Source organism: Pongo abelii, chromosome 11 (genome assembly GCF_028885655.2).
Source record: "Pongo abelii isolate AG06213 chromosome 11, NHGRI_mPonAbe1-v2.0_pri, whole genome shotgun sequence".
In the NCBI taxonomy this organism is placed as follows: Eukaryota; Metazoa; Chordata; class Mammalia; order Primates; family Hominidae; genus Pongo; species Pongo abelii.
The window spans coordinates 38,255,523-38,269,847 of record NC_071996.2 but is presented as its reverse complement, the minus strand read 5'-3'; the positions used below and the strand labels follow the sequence as shown (position 1 = coordinate 38,269,847).

The 14,325-nt window shown below is 41.6% G+C and overlaps 1 protein-coding gene across 1 annotated transcript in view; it reads left to right on the top strand.

Annotated features, from left to right (window-relative positions):
* Positions 1-6,978: 6,978 nt before the first annotated feature.
* Positions 6,979-14,325, top strand: part of DARS1 (aspartyl-tRNA synthetase 1) — a 79,933-nt gene continuing 72,586 nt past the window's right edge. The window contains 3 exon segments of the mRNA NM_001132453.1: positions 6,979-7,202; positions 9,139-9,196; positions 13,271-13,363. Coding sequence (NP_001125925.1) covers positions 7,137-7,202; positions 9,139-9,196; positions 13,271-13,363 — 217 coding nt within the window. The 5' untranslated portion in view covers positions 6,979-7,136.

The window sequence follows — 14,325 nt, the reverse complement described above, 5'->3', positions numbered from 1 at the left end:
AGAATGATGGTTTCCAGCTTCATCCATGTCCCTACAAAGGACATGAACTTTAATCCTTACATGAGAAAACACCATGACTCTTATTTTCTTGACAAAACTGAGGATCCAAGATGTCAAATGACTCTCTTCAGATCACACAGCTAATGTAATGGACACAGCTGGCTATCCACTCAGCATCCATTCTTATCCTTCCTCCATCCTAACAGAATCTGGTTTTATTTAGATGTCCACCCCTCTCCCAGGTATACATGTGCTCCAGTGGAGGCAACACTCCCAACCCACCCCCAAAATTCGGAGGTAGGCTTGATTGCCTATTGATCACATTTCCCTTACCAGTAACTGGTTTGAACACAAGCATGTTGATCCAATTCTGGCCTATCAGGTGTGAAGGAAAGCTGGCTGCAGAAATTTTAAGGAACGGTTTCTACATTTGAGGGAGAGGCACGGGAAAGTACGAGGTCTGTCTCATTCCCTGATGTTGTCACAACTGAACGTGATGCCTGAACTTGCCGCAGTTGTCTTGCTACCAACCTGAGGGTGAAGCCTCCAGAGCAGCAAGAAGGAAAGAACTGCTCGGTCCTTGATGACATTGCTGAATGCATGGATCAACCAAACCTGGACTCTCCTCTTTCCCCAACTTCCTACTGGATGAGCAATATATTACTGTTTGAAACAGTCTGAGTCAGGGTTTCTCTTATTTGCAGCCAAAAGCATCCCACCTGATTCAGCTGGTAAACAGGGGTGTTAAGATTTGAATTACATCCAGGCGTGAGAGAAGTAATAGCTAAATTCAACATGACAGCAAGGCTGGAGCCAGAAGGAATTTGCAATACAAGAACTCAAAAAGTTTGGCAATATACAACAGGACAAATACTATATGATTCCACTTATCTGAGATATCTAAAATAGTCAAAAATCATGAAATTAGAAAGTCGAATATTGGTTGCCCAGGACTTGGGGGAGGGGAAATGCCAAACTGTTACTCCATAGGTGCAGGATTTCAGTTTTGCAAGATGAACAATTTCTAGAGATTTATTACACAATGTGAATATAGTTAACATTACTGAACTGTATACTTTTAAAAGGTTAGAAAGATAAATTTTATGTGTTTTGTCACAATTTTTTAAAAAGATTGGCAAACTAGAGTCATTCAGGATAAAGAATCCTACATACTTCAGAGGCCTTAAAGATGTTACCCTAGGTATAGAACATTGGCCTCCTTGCTCCTCCCATCTTAAAGCCCTTACACCGGTTGTCCTCTTGCCTGGAATGCTCTTTCCCCAAATATGTACACAGGCACATCTCTCAGTGCCTTCAAATCTTCGAATGTCACTTTCTCACTGAAGCCTACCCTGACCACCATATTTAAAACTGCAACCTCACCTTCCCAGAACTCCTGTTCCTCTTAACTTGCTCAATTTTTTTCATTTTCTCACGTTACATAATTTACTTATTATGTTACTTATTTCGTTATTTATTATCTGCCTCCATCCTATAAAACATAAGATCCACAGGAACAGGGACCTTTATCTACTTTATTCTCTGATGTACCCCAAATGTCTAGACTAATGCCTGACACATAGTCGACTCTCAATAAACACTTGCCGAAAGAATGTATGAGCACTGGGACCGGATGTGGTGGCTCACACCTGTAATCCCAGCACTCTGGGCAGCTGAGGCAGGTGGATCATTTGAGGTCAGGAGTTCAAGACCAGCCTGGCCAACATGGTGAGATCCCATCTCTACTAAAAATACAAAACTTAGCCGGGCATACTGGTGCTCACCTATAATCCCAGCTACTTGGGAGGCTGAGGCAGGAGAATCTCTTGAACCCAGGAGACGGAAGCTGCAGTGAGCCAAGATCGTGCCACTGCACTCCACTCCAGCTGAGACAGAGTGAGACTCTGTCTCAAAAAAAAAAAAAAAAAGTATAAGCATAAGCATTGGTATAAATTTTGGTAACTACAGTCATCAGCCAGAAACTTTGTATACACTGAGGTTATAAAACATGAAAAGTGACTTCTGCACTAAGATGGCAGATCTAATCTTGCTCCTGCCCTTAATGCCACAAAAACTACAATCGAGAGGATGGGAGAACAGGAGAGGAGACAATCCCCCCAAAATTGCAGTAAGCCAAAAAGCAGCCGGTGGGCCAGTGGTAACCTACTTAGCAGATATGAAAAGCTGAATCCTAAGGGAGCAGTCAAGAAAGCTGAGAAGTGACCTCACTCATACCACAGAAATCACAAAAGACTCAAGACAAGCAGCACCAAATACCTCTGGAAACAGAGATGGGGAGTGGGAATGATAATGACAATTTGGGGAAAGCTACACGAGAAGTCTGATCCCTGCAGCCCTCCATACTCTACTCTTTTGGCAAGAGTCCTCTCCTACTCTGACATGATGGATTCTCTAGAGAAGGTAAAAGACGGGTCTTTGACTTCAGGAACTGGGTACTGTACCCAACTAGGGGAATTCAGTGACCAAATACATGTGGGATGCCAGATATTCCCAGAACACTAGCAGTCAGACCTTTATTCTTCATGCAGCAGATCAGAAGAGCTTTGTCCCTGAACAATCTGACCAGCCAAAGGGAAAGATCTAAAGATACTGACACCCATCAAATGGCCCAACCAGACCATCATACAGTAAAACCCACAATGGACAAACCCCATGGAAGTGCTCAGAGAGCTTCTAATCAGCTTTTTAGTCTCCACTTTTTTTTTTTTTTTTTTTTTTTGAGACGGAGTCTCGCTCTGTCACCCAGGTTGGAGTGCAGTGGTGCGATCTCGGCTCACTGCAAGCTCCACCTCCCGGGTTCACACCATTCTCCTGCCTCAGCCTCCCGAGTAGCTGGGACTACAGGCACCTGCCACCACGCCCGGCTAATTTTTTGTATTTTTAGTAGAGACAGGTTTTCACCGTGTTAGCCAGGATGGTCTCGATCCCCTGACCTCGTGATTCGCCCGCCTCGGCCTCCCAAAGTGCTGGGATTACAGGCGTGAGCCACCACGCCCGGCCTAGTCCCCACTTTTAACATAAGCAGACAATCAAGGATTCACTGAACGCCTGAGGTAGGTCTCTAACATGGAAGACAGAGGCCAAAAATAAACAAATAGAAAAGCAACTTGTAAGAAAGGGGTTATGTAGAGAGAACACTTCTAAAAATTCCCCAAAAAATCACTTTATTAATATGCTCAGTAAGATGAGAAGATATTATATACATTTTAAAAGATCAGGATTCTATTATTTTAAAGGACCGTTCAAATAACAAAAAGAGTGCTTTAGGAAATTATTAAATGATGGCAATAATGGGAAAAATGCAACTGAAAGACTATATGATAAAGTTGAAAAAATCTCCCAAAAGCACATCAAAATACAGTAAGATGGAAAAATGGAGAGAAATTATAAGGAAATTAGACCAGCTCAGAAAGTCCAATACTTAATAAGAATTCAGGAAACAGAGAAGAGAAGAAATGGAAGGTAGAGAATCATCAAAGACATTTTTCAAGGAAATGCCCCAGAACTAATGAGCTTCCAAGATGGAATGGCCCAATGTCCAGCACAATGATGAATTTAAACCCACAGGCTGATAAATATTATGAAATTCCTGAGCATTAGGAACAAAGAAGGACCCATGTAGTCTACTTAGCAGATGTCCTGTGAGCTTCTTTCTTTTCCAGGGGGAAAAGAACCACATACAAAGGACCAAGACTCAAAGTGGTGGTTGGGTACAACGGCTCACACCTGTAATCCCAGCATTTTGGGAAGCCTAGGCGGATGGATCACTTGAGACCCGAGTTCGAGATCAGCCTGGGCAACATGGGGAAACCCCATGTCTACTAAAAAACAAAAAAATTAGCTAGTCTCATAACCCAGTCTTGAAAAAAATAAAGAAATAAAAGAACCACAATGGCACTTCAACCCTCTTAACAGCAACAACTGGGTCCATGGACCTACCCAAAAGTCATTTTCCAACTCCCTAAATGTATAGTTTGGGATGGATATCGTATTGGAAATTGGCAGAGTCCCACGCTGATTGCTGTCAAGACAGTAACACACAGGACAAGCAAGGAAAGATCAAGGCCTGAATGATTCCATCAGTAAAGCTGTAACATGCTGCTTTTAGATTTAGATGGTTTATTACTTACATAGACAGCAAAAACAAGAAAAAGCCCCCAGCCTGGACAACATGGTGAATCCCCATCTCTACAAAAAATACAAAAATTAGCTGAGCATGGTGGTGCACACCCGTACTCTCAGCTACTCCAAAGGCTGAGGTGGGAGGACCCCTTGAGCCCAGGAGGTCAGGGCTGCAATGAGCCTTGATTGCACCACTGCATTCCAACCTGGGCAACGGAGTGGGACCCTGCCTCAGAAAAAAAAAAAAAAAAAAAGGCTAGGTGTGGTGGTTCACGACTGTAATCCCAGCACTTTGAGAGGCTGAGGCAGGCAGATCACCTGAGGTCAGGAGTTTGAGACCAGCCTGGCCAACATGACGAAACCATGTCTACTAAAAATACAAAAATTAGCCAGGCATGGTGGCGGGCACCTGTAATCCCAGCTACTCGGGAGGCTGAGGCAGGAGAATCACTTGAACTTGGGAGGTGGAGGTTGCAGTGAGCCAAGATCATGCCACTTCACACCAGCCTGGGAGACAAAGCGACACTCTGTCTCAAAAAATAATAATAATAAATTAAATTTTAAAAAAAAAAGAGACAAAGAAGAATAAGCCAAAGGTGCCAGCTCCCTGTGATTCTTGTCCCATTAAGGACATCACTGAAACAAAAGGCACCAAATGACTGCAACATGAGTAGTGGGACACTCTGTTGCTTAAGAGCCACTTCTAGACTCCACTTAAGCAGTAAGTTATTATATACATTTTTGTATTCTGCATTTCCCTTGAGGGAAGGGGGCAAGAAGTCCCACACCTCATCAGAATCTAGGAGGTAATAAAAAACCATCCCATGACAGCCTCTCAGGGAGACAGGGAAGTGAGTGGGAGATGGCCTTCCACCCTCTCATGTTCCAGCAGGATCACAAGGTGTTTTTCCAAGATTCAGGTTAGCTGCAGTTCACGCCCTTGCCTACATGGCTTATGTGGATCTTGCAAAGCAGCCAGAGCACCATGGCAGAGCTGTTTCCCTATTCCTTGGTCTGTGGAATAGGCTACCATACTGGATAAAGCTAAGAGGAAATCTCTAAAAGTCACTTTCCCAGCCCCCAACTAGGATAGTAAATCATAAACAATAACATGTCCCCAAGAGGAATAGTGGAGATCAGTGCAACCCTTAAAGACCTGATGGTTGGTAGTCTCCATCACATTCCTATTGTCACCGGTGTGGCTCCAGCAAAAACCAGACAAATTCAGGAAATTGACAGTAGACTACTGCAAGTTCAACCAAGTCACAGCCTCAGTTGCAGCTGTGGTATCTTTACTACAACAGATTCTTAAAACCTCAGGCATATGACATGTGGCCATTGATCTGGCAAATGCTTCTTTTCTATCACTATCAGGAAAGGAGGCCAGAAACAAGAATATATATTTACAGTCTTATTCCAGGACTAAATAAGAATACTTTTATCAAGGCAACGGGGCCAAAGTAAGAAAGAAGTACATGGATAGGCCTCATGGACAGATGGAAAGGTAAGATCGCTACCCTAGCAAAGGGATAATAGATGGGATTTGTATTCAGATTTCTGATAACCAGTCCATACATTAGGACTATACCTGATTGAGGCAATCCAAGTTTTAAAAAAAAATTCCAGGATGAAGCAACTTCACAGACCCCCTTCTGTATTCGAATCCCATGAGTATAATGGGATGCCTTTTTTAACGGAATGTGATATTGATCATGAATATTCAGTGCTGCTCCCCAAGGAATGAGTAAATTCTCCTGCCCCCATGAACTCAGGAATGACTATGTGACTTGTTTTGGCCAATAAACTAGGAGAATGTGAAATGTGTCACTTCCAGGCAGCCATTTTAAGAGCTAAATTCTCTTCCTGACACTGTAATCATGGAAGCATGTATCAAGATGGCGCATCTATCAGCCTAGGTACCTGTGTAATATTAAGAACAGGAACTAGGACTTATCTTTTTATTGCCAGCACCTGATAGAATGCCTGGCACAAAGTAGATGTTTGTAAATAATCTTTGATCAATTAAATAGGGAATAAAATTTCATACCACCTGCAATTAGAAGGAAAGCTACAGGCGAGCAAGGACCATGGCTGTCTTCTCACTACTCCATGGGGGAGCCTCCAGAGAGAGCCTTTCACTTGGGCTGGGATCTATGTGCACCCCTTAACACTTTGTGCCAGACTAAGACACTACCAAGTCAGTTTAAAAAATCAGTTTTTTAAAAAAGCCTAACTTGGGGATATTCGCCCATCGGGCAACCAACACTATGCACTGTCCCTAACACTGCAACAGATCCAGGCAATCAGTGCAATTGTATGGGTTTCTTGTTGTCGTTGCCACTGTATTTACACCTCACTTACACAGGGACTGGTACCCCATGCTGCCTTGGCAAGACAATTGCACTCCTCTGTCCCAACAAGCAGGGCAATGGATTGCGAAGAGGCCTCCTCCGTCCCCAAGCAGCTACGTCGCCCAGGGGAAGAGAGAAGGCGGGGAAGTCCAAGAGAGGAGAAACCAAGGCCCGCGCTTAGGTGGGTGTTTTAGTGACGAGTCTGCCGTTACAGTCGAGCGGAGTTGAAAGGGCTGTTAGAAGAATGGAGCAGAAGTCGCAGTTGGGACGAAGCTGAAGAGAGCTGGCATTCGCCCAGGTCTACAGCCAGCCACCTGGTAACCCCAGACCCCGCCCCCAGAGCCAATCCAGCGAAACTACCGCGAATTCCCGGGAATTCCCTCCAACTCCGGGAAAACTCCCGGAGGGGCGGGGCAAGAGTGGGAGGACACCCCGCGCGCGGCCGCCAGCGCTCCGGGATCTCGAGATAGCCGCAGCTCTCGCGATCTTTCTGGAGCCGCACCTCCACGCGGAGTCCGAGCGCGTGTGCTGAGACCCGAGGGTCGGGAGGGCGGAGACTGGGAGGGAGGGAGAAGCCCCTTTGGCCTGCCTTACGGAAGCCTGCGAGGGAGGGTGGTGTCCACTGCCCAGTTCCGTGTCCCGATGCCCAGCGCCAGCGCCAGCCGCAAGAGTCAGGAGAAGCCGCGGGAGATCATGGACGCGGCGGAAGTGGGTTTCCTCCTTTCCCGGGCCTGGGAGGACAGACCCCTGGGCCGGGCTGCGCCGAGGGAGGGAGGAGGGAGAGCGGGGCCCTCTAGGTCCTTGTCGGCACGTTCTCCGCAGGCTGCGGGCGTGGGGTCCGGGCGCCTAGAGCCCTTGCCCCAGCAGTGGGGCCATACCTTCTCCGGACCGCGTTTCTTGCGGGGGTCACCTGGGAGTTTGGCCTACTAGAAGCGTGTCCCCGGGGTGGGGAGGACGGGAAGAACCAGCCGCCCCGGAAGTAGGAGCGTGGCCTCACACTTGAGTCTCTCTGGGTTAGGCACGTCCTGCACGTAATGCACAATCCCTGGGAAAATTTTAATAAGCACTAGTAATCGATATGTACTCAGCCCTCGTGTTCCTAATGCTTTAGCAAGTAATGACAGTACTTAGCAAAGCCATCTGCCAATATGTTTAATGACCATTTCCCATGTGACAGCTTTAAAGAACACATGTCATTTTTATTTACTTTCTCCCTCTCAGTGACCCGGTAAGGTAGGTAATAGGAGTTACCGAGAATGCATTTGAGGTGAAGTGACCCCACATCACGTGGATAATTCATAACAGCCAGTGATCCTTCGGTGCTTTTCAGAAATCAGAGTTTGAAACCATCCTACAAGTTGTGTGTGCTGTAGTACTGTTAAGCCTTAATTTCCGTCTGGCTCCCTAATTTTTCTATGAGGAGTTCTGAGTTTGTGGTAAGCAACATGAGAAATAGGTCATCTTAGAATACTAAATGAGGAAGAGTCACTGAAATATTAATAGTACTAATTATGAATGCAACTTTTTTGTCCTTCACACAATTTAATCTCCTTCTGTTGCCCTCAGGCTTCATTGTGTGACTGTATCTCTCTACTCTGGCCAGGGTTATCTTTTTCTTTAAATTGTTCAGTAAGCGCCTTAAACATGTCTGGTTTTATTTTGGTGTAAACACAAAATCCAGCACCCTCCTGCTCTAAAGGAGAGGATTCCAACAGGTAGCTGTAAAGTGACAAACTTAATTGTTTCATACAGATCTTAAGTTACCTTGTAAAAATCTAGGGCAATTATTTTTGTGTACTCTTAATCTGCTTAATTGCATAAACTATCAGTGTACCCTTACAGATAGTACAGGTTTAGATACAAGGTAGACATTGTGGCAGAGTTATGCCATTTTATAGCTAGAAGAATCTTAGATCATTTTAGGGGTAAAGTAAGATTGAAATAAAGGCCACTTACCTATTTAATAAGTATATTTTGTTAACAGATTGGACCCTAGGTCTCCTGTTTCCTGTTCCTAACTCTAATCTGTAACAAGAAATTTGATATTATTATATTGTCAGTGTCAAACTCCTGTAACCTGGTATCCTGAAGCTGGTTTTTAGAAACAGGAAGCTGGTGAATTTTTTGATGATGTTTTACAAAAGGAAAGTTGTAGTTAGCTTATACCCAGCATCTCCAGTTTCTAAAAACTGTGGACATCTGGTGCTCAGAAAGCTTACCCAAAACGTTGGTTCTCTTTGAACATTTCTTCCTGTAATAGGAAGTTAATAAAACTGTGGTACTTCATCCTACTCCCTTCACAGAGGAAATTTATGTCCCTGCTTTGAAGTAGTTTCATCTTTTTGAAGAAGATAGTTAAGATGTGTTGTACATATGTGTAAATTTTCTGAGAATGTTATTAAGTATGGTAAATCCATCTAGGAGTGGTGGTCTTCAAAACAAACTAACCAGAAACAGTACTTTTCTGTAGAGTACATATGTAAATGAATGACAGATTTCCACATTATGAAACTACTGACTTTCTGAATTAATAAAATGATCCTGAAAGTTAAATTCATTTTTATATTCTATTATTAGTATTTATGTGTTTACTGTGCTCTTAGTGTTTACATAAAAAGTCACAATGCAAAAACTTCTTTTGTAGGATTATGCTAAAGAGAGATATGGAATATCTTCAATGATACAATCACAAGAAAAACCAGGTTAGTAGCTATGTGACAATAAATAAAGCTTTTTTGCTTTCTAATTCCAGGAAAGCTCTTCATGAAGTTTTAAGTAAGGTTGGCATAAATCTGAAGGTATAATTCTGAAAAGCTTAAACGACATTAATAATCCAAGTAGATGTCATAACCCTGTGTAAACATTGTCAGTTTAGAGTTCCGACTCTAGAAAAGGAAAAAAAAAAAATGTTATTAGGTATTGTAGGTTAAATGGTATGTTTTAAATGGTAGATTATATTTTTTAAATATTCCTAAATTATTAGGTAAGATTCAGCCGTTGTCTAGGAGATAGGAGAATGGCTAATAATAACTGCCTTCATCACATGTAGCCTTTTTGCATGCTTTAATAAAGCTACCTCTTTTACTTCCCCCAACCCCCACAACTTTACTTCTCTGACTGTTTTTAGCTATTATTTATTCCTATTTTGCTTAACTCTTCCCAAACATTTATATTTTCACTTATTCTCTACAGCATCCTTGAAAACTAAAGAACCAAAGTTGAAAGATAAGAAACTTGACTTACACAGTCTGCCAGACCTGGGATTAGAACCAAAGGCCATCTGACCCTAGAGTCCATGGGTCCTTCCATCTTACATCTTCTCTGGCTTCTTTGGCAGTACTATGATTTGAGTTTTAAAGCCTCCAACTCCACTCCATTTTGTTTACTCTTAGCTTCAGTGTCTGGGAATGAAATTAATTATTCTTAGACCCCAGTCTATCTTTTCTCATAACCACTCTTTTTTGTTAGCGTATGTTGGCATCTTTATATTTCTTTTTTTTTTTTTTTTTTTTTTGGAGACGGAGGCTCGCTGTGTCGCCCAGGCTGGAGTGCAGTGGCATAATCTCGGCTCACTTCAACTTCCGCCTCCCAAGTTCCTACAATTCTCCTGCCTCAGCTCCTGAGCAGCTGGGACTACAGGCGCACACCGCCACACCTCGCTTTTTTTTTGTATTTTAGTAGAGATGGGGTTTCACTGTGTTGCCCAGGCTGATCTCGAAATCCTGAACTCAAGGCAGTCCACCCACCTCGGCCTCCCAAAGTGCTAGGATTACAGGTGTGAGCCACCGTGCCCGGCCTTATATTTCTTTGAAATTCACCTGACTCATGTTGTTTCTCTCAGACCTGTAGATTTTTTATTTATAAATGTTTGCCTTTCTTTTACTTCTATTTTATATATGTAATTTCAACAGATTTATCTTACTCAACTATTTGACAGTCTTTTTTCTTTTGGTAGACACTTCAAATTACGTCTCTCACTCTTTGGTGCAGTAATTGTAGACCTTTACATTCTCGCCCATTGGAAGCACTGCTTCAAGTTCAGAGGGCTGCCTATGAATATTATGCTTTGGAAATAAAACACCTCTAGGTTAATTTTATTGTTATATTTGATTTACCACATGATCACAAAATCACTTTTCTTTCCCAGCCTTGTTGGGAAAGAATACAGTAAAAGACCAAAATTCAGAGACTGAGTTGGGAGGATCACTTGAGCCCAGGAATTTGAAACTAGCCTGGGAAACATAGTGAGACCCCATCTCTACAGAAAGTAAAAAAATTAGCTAGGCATGGTGGCATACACCTTTTATCCCAGCTACTCAGGAGGCTGATGGGAGGATCACTTGAGCCTGTGAGGTCAAGGCTGCAGTGAGCCACGATCACACCACTGGACTTCAGCCTGGGCAACAGAGTGAGACCCTGTCTCAAAAAAAAAAAAAAACCCAAAACCAAAATTTCTGAAAATCATTTCCAAAACATAAAGATGAAATAAAGTAGTTGAGTACAGGTTGAGTATCCCTTAGCCAAAATGCTTGAGACCACAAAAGTGTTTTGGACTTTATTTATTTATTTTTTTGGACTTTGGAATATTTGCATTATATTTACCACTTGAGCATCCCTAATCTGAAAATCCAAAATCCTCCAATGAGCATCTCCCTTGAACATCATGTCAGCACTCAAAAAGTTTTGGATTTGGGAGCGTTTCGGGTTTTCGGGTTAGGAATGCTCAACCTACGGAAAATGGAGTATGGGGGATGATATTCCTCTGCCAGGGCAAGCAGGAGGAGACACTTGAGACTTTGTTTTCAGGTTAGGTGTCTTTCTCAACTGTACTTCCTTGAGCTGTAACACAAAGAAGTTCACTGGAGTTTAAGTCTTTAACATAGGTCCAAAGCAGCCATTAACATAATTGCTGTTCTTCTTTTGCTGGCAAATCCACAGACTGTTGCATTCTTCCACTTAGAGAGAAAGATAACCTATGTATGTAATATGGTTATAGTAATATAACAATAAAATTCTACCTTTGGTTTTACCTCTGCAAAAATCCCAATTCTTTGCTCAAGGTGGTTTCCTTTCTCATCTGCTTCCATTTCTCCACATTAATCACTCTGATGCCCATGACTCTTAAAAGTGCAGTTTTCAAACGGAAATCCTGCTACCTTGGTTGTTACTGGTTAGCCAGTCATACTGGTGTGAGTATGGCATGGGCTTCAGGTATGTTCGGGTGTATTAAAGGTTGAGAACCCCTATGCTAGTTAATTGCCATGCCACAAGAAAGAAGAGCCATTACCCTTTTTCTTTTCCAAAATGCTAGTAAAATTATCCTAATTATCACATATCTCTTAGACTTATGCTTTTCTGTTTTGTGTGGTTTTGAGTTGTGATTGCTTGGTTAGCCATTGCTTTTTCAGTCTTGGCATTTTCAAATCTGCCTTTTAAAATCTTCTGCTGATGTGTCTGTCTTTTCTCTTTCACACTTTCTTTTGCCTGAGTTTACACAGCAGACTTGGAAGTTGGCTTAACTCATAAAGTCTGTTGGCAGTGTTTTGCAGAAATCCTCTTATGATGCCAGTGGCTTTAAAATTCCTCTTTCATTCTCTTTGCTTTTGGCTATGAGAACCATGTTATTTATTCTCCTATAAATCAGATTCTCTCTGCAGCTGCATCTTTTCTTCAATAGGCAAATTATAAATACATTTAGACAAATTCGGTAAGACATACAGTATTTATAATTTGACTTTATTTTATGTCTCAAAAGGTATTCTTGATATTGTAATGTCATGTCTATTGCTATGTTTAATTTAACTAATACTTAAATGTTTTTCTCTAATCAAATGATTGCATTTAGAAGAGTAGCAAAAATGATTGTTGAATGTTGCATTGTATACGTATCTTTACATAATAGTTGTTTTGTAGCTGTTTTCCTGTTTAGGAACTCTAGATGAATGTAGTATTTTGTTTAGTATTAGGAGCATAATATTTGGGGCTCACTTACAGCCAAAAGGCTCGATAGGGAAATGTATGAGATGACATCAAGCATGATTGGATCTTGGGGCTCAGGAAGCATCTACAGGCCTTTCTCTCTCCACCTTTTGGCTCTGTTTCCTTTAGGATATTGGCCTCCTTCTCGAATCCTGCAAACATAGCAGGAAAGGTGAAAGCTGCAGCCCTGGGCCTGCACCGTGTCAGCGCAGCAATCCCAGGAAAGAGAGCTTCATTCCCAGCATCTGTATATTTAGTCCCAGAGAAAGACTTTTATTAGCTCAGTTAGAGTTACTGCGTCCTGGGGAATAGAGTACTGCGACTGTCCAGACTTGGCAGAGACTAGCTGACTTAGGTACTGTGGCAGGCAGGCAAAAGTTCCATGTCCTAGGCAAGATAGGCTGTGTTTGGCCTTACAAGTCATTGAAGTGTTCAGATTTGCATTTTGAAACTGTCTGACTTCAAAGGAGACTGAATTAGAAGGGGACACAGGGATTGCAGTTAGGAAGCTATTGCTGTGGTTTAGGTAGGAGACAATAGCTTGGTTTAGTATGGCGGCAGTGAAGATGGTAGAGAAATAGATGGATTTTAAACATATGTTTAGAAAGCACAGTTCACAAAACTTGAGGCAAATTGCATATGGAACGTGATAGAGAAGACAGTGTTGTCAAAGATTGAGAATTATTCAAGATGGTTCCAAGTACTTATGCTAGCTGTCAAAAATAATTATGATCTCTTTGTAAATTCTGAATTTAAAAATTATTTTACTATATAAAAATTGTTTACTTTTATTACAGATCGAGTTTTGGTTCGGGTTAGAGACTTGACAATACAAAAAGCTGATGAAGTTGTTTGGGTGCGTGCAAGAGTTCATACAAGCAGAGCTAAAGGTAGGATTGATTTCATTATTAAAGCTCTTTCGGTAAGGACTCCGAATTTTTTGTCTTACATGTTCCTCACAGACCAAAGTAAATCTTTAAAAACAAAACAAAAACATGTAACTTTTCTTTCTTAAAAGTCACTGTAAAGTATTAACCCATAGTTAATCAACTTTAGATTCCTGTAAGACATCCTTACAAATAATTTGACCCTAAAGACTGATGAAATCTAAGACTTCAAGCTACTTTTCTAGCATCGCTCTAAAGTTTTAATTATTTTCAGCTGGAGAAGGAGTAGCTTAAAAAAATTGAAAAAAAGTAAAGTTTAATTATAAAGTGAAGAGTGTTTTTGAGAAACTTCCCGTTTGTTAATATTTTTATATTTGTAATTATCTAGATGAGGAGAGAAGTGAACAAAAGATAAGACTGGGCAATTCAGTACAGTAACCACTGACCACATGCAGCTATTTACATTTAAATTCAGTAATTCCGTCACACTAGCTGTATTTCAAGAGCTTAATGACCACATGTGGCTAACGGCTCCCATTTTGGACAGACAGCACAAATACAGAATATTCTCATCATAGAAAGTTCTTTCAGACAGTGCTAAAAATGTAGCCTCAACAGAAAAGAAACATTAGGATCATTTAGACAGACCTCTGTTTCTTATAGGAAATTGGCCTACTATAGTGTTCAGAATTGTCTAAAAATATTAATTGACACATTAGTTTATAACTTTATACTTTTCATACTTTTTCACATTTGATCATCCCTGCAAGTTTGTGAAGTAGGCAGAACAAGCATTCCTGTTCCACTTTATAAATGAGGAAACACGTTCAGAATGAAGCTACTTACCCAAAGTCTCATAGTAGTTGGTGGAGTATAAACAGAAGCTAGAAGCTTTCTAAGACACCTCCTTCTCTTTAGCAGAGTTCTTTGCTTCTGTAGTATTTAATATGTCCCATGATAATAGC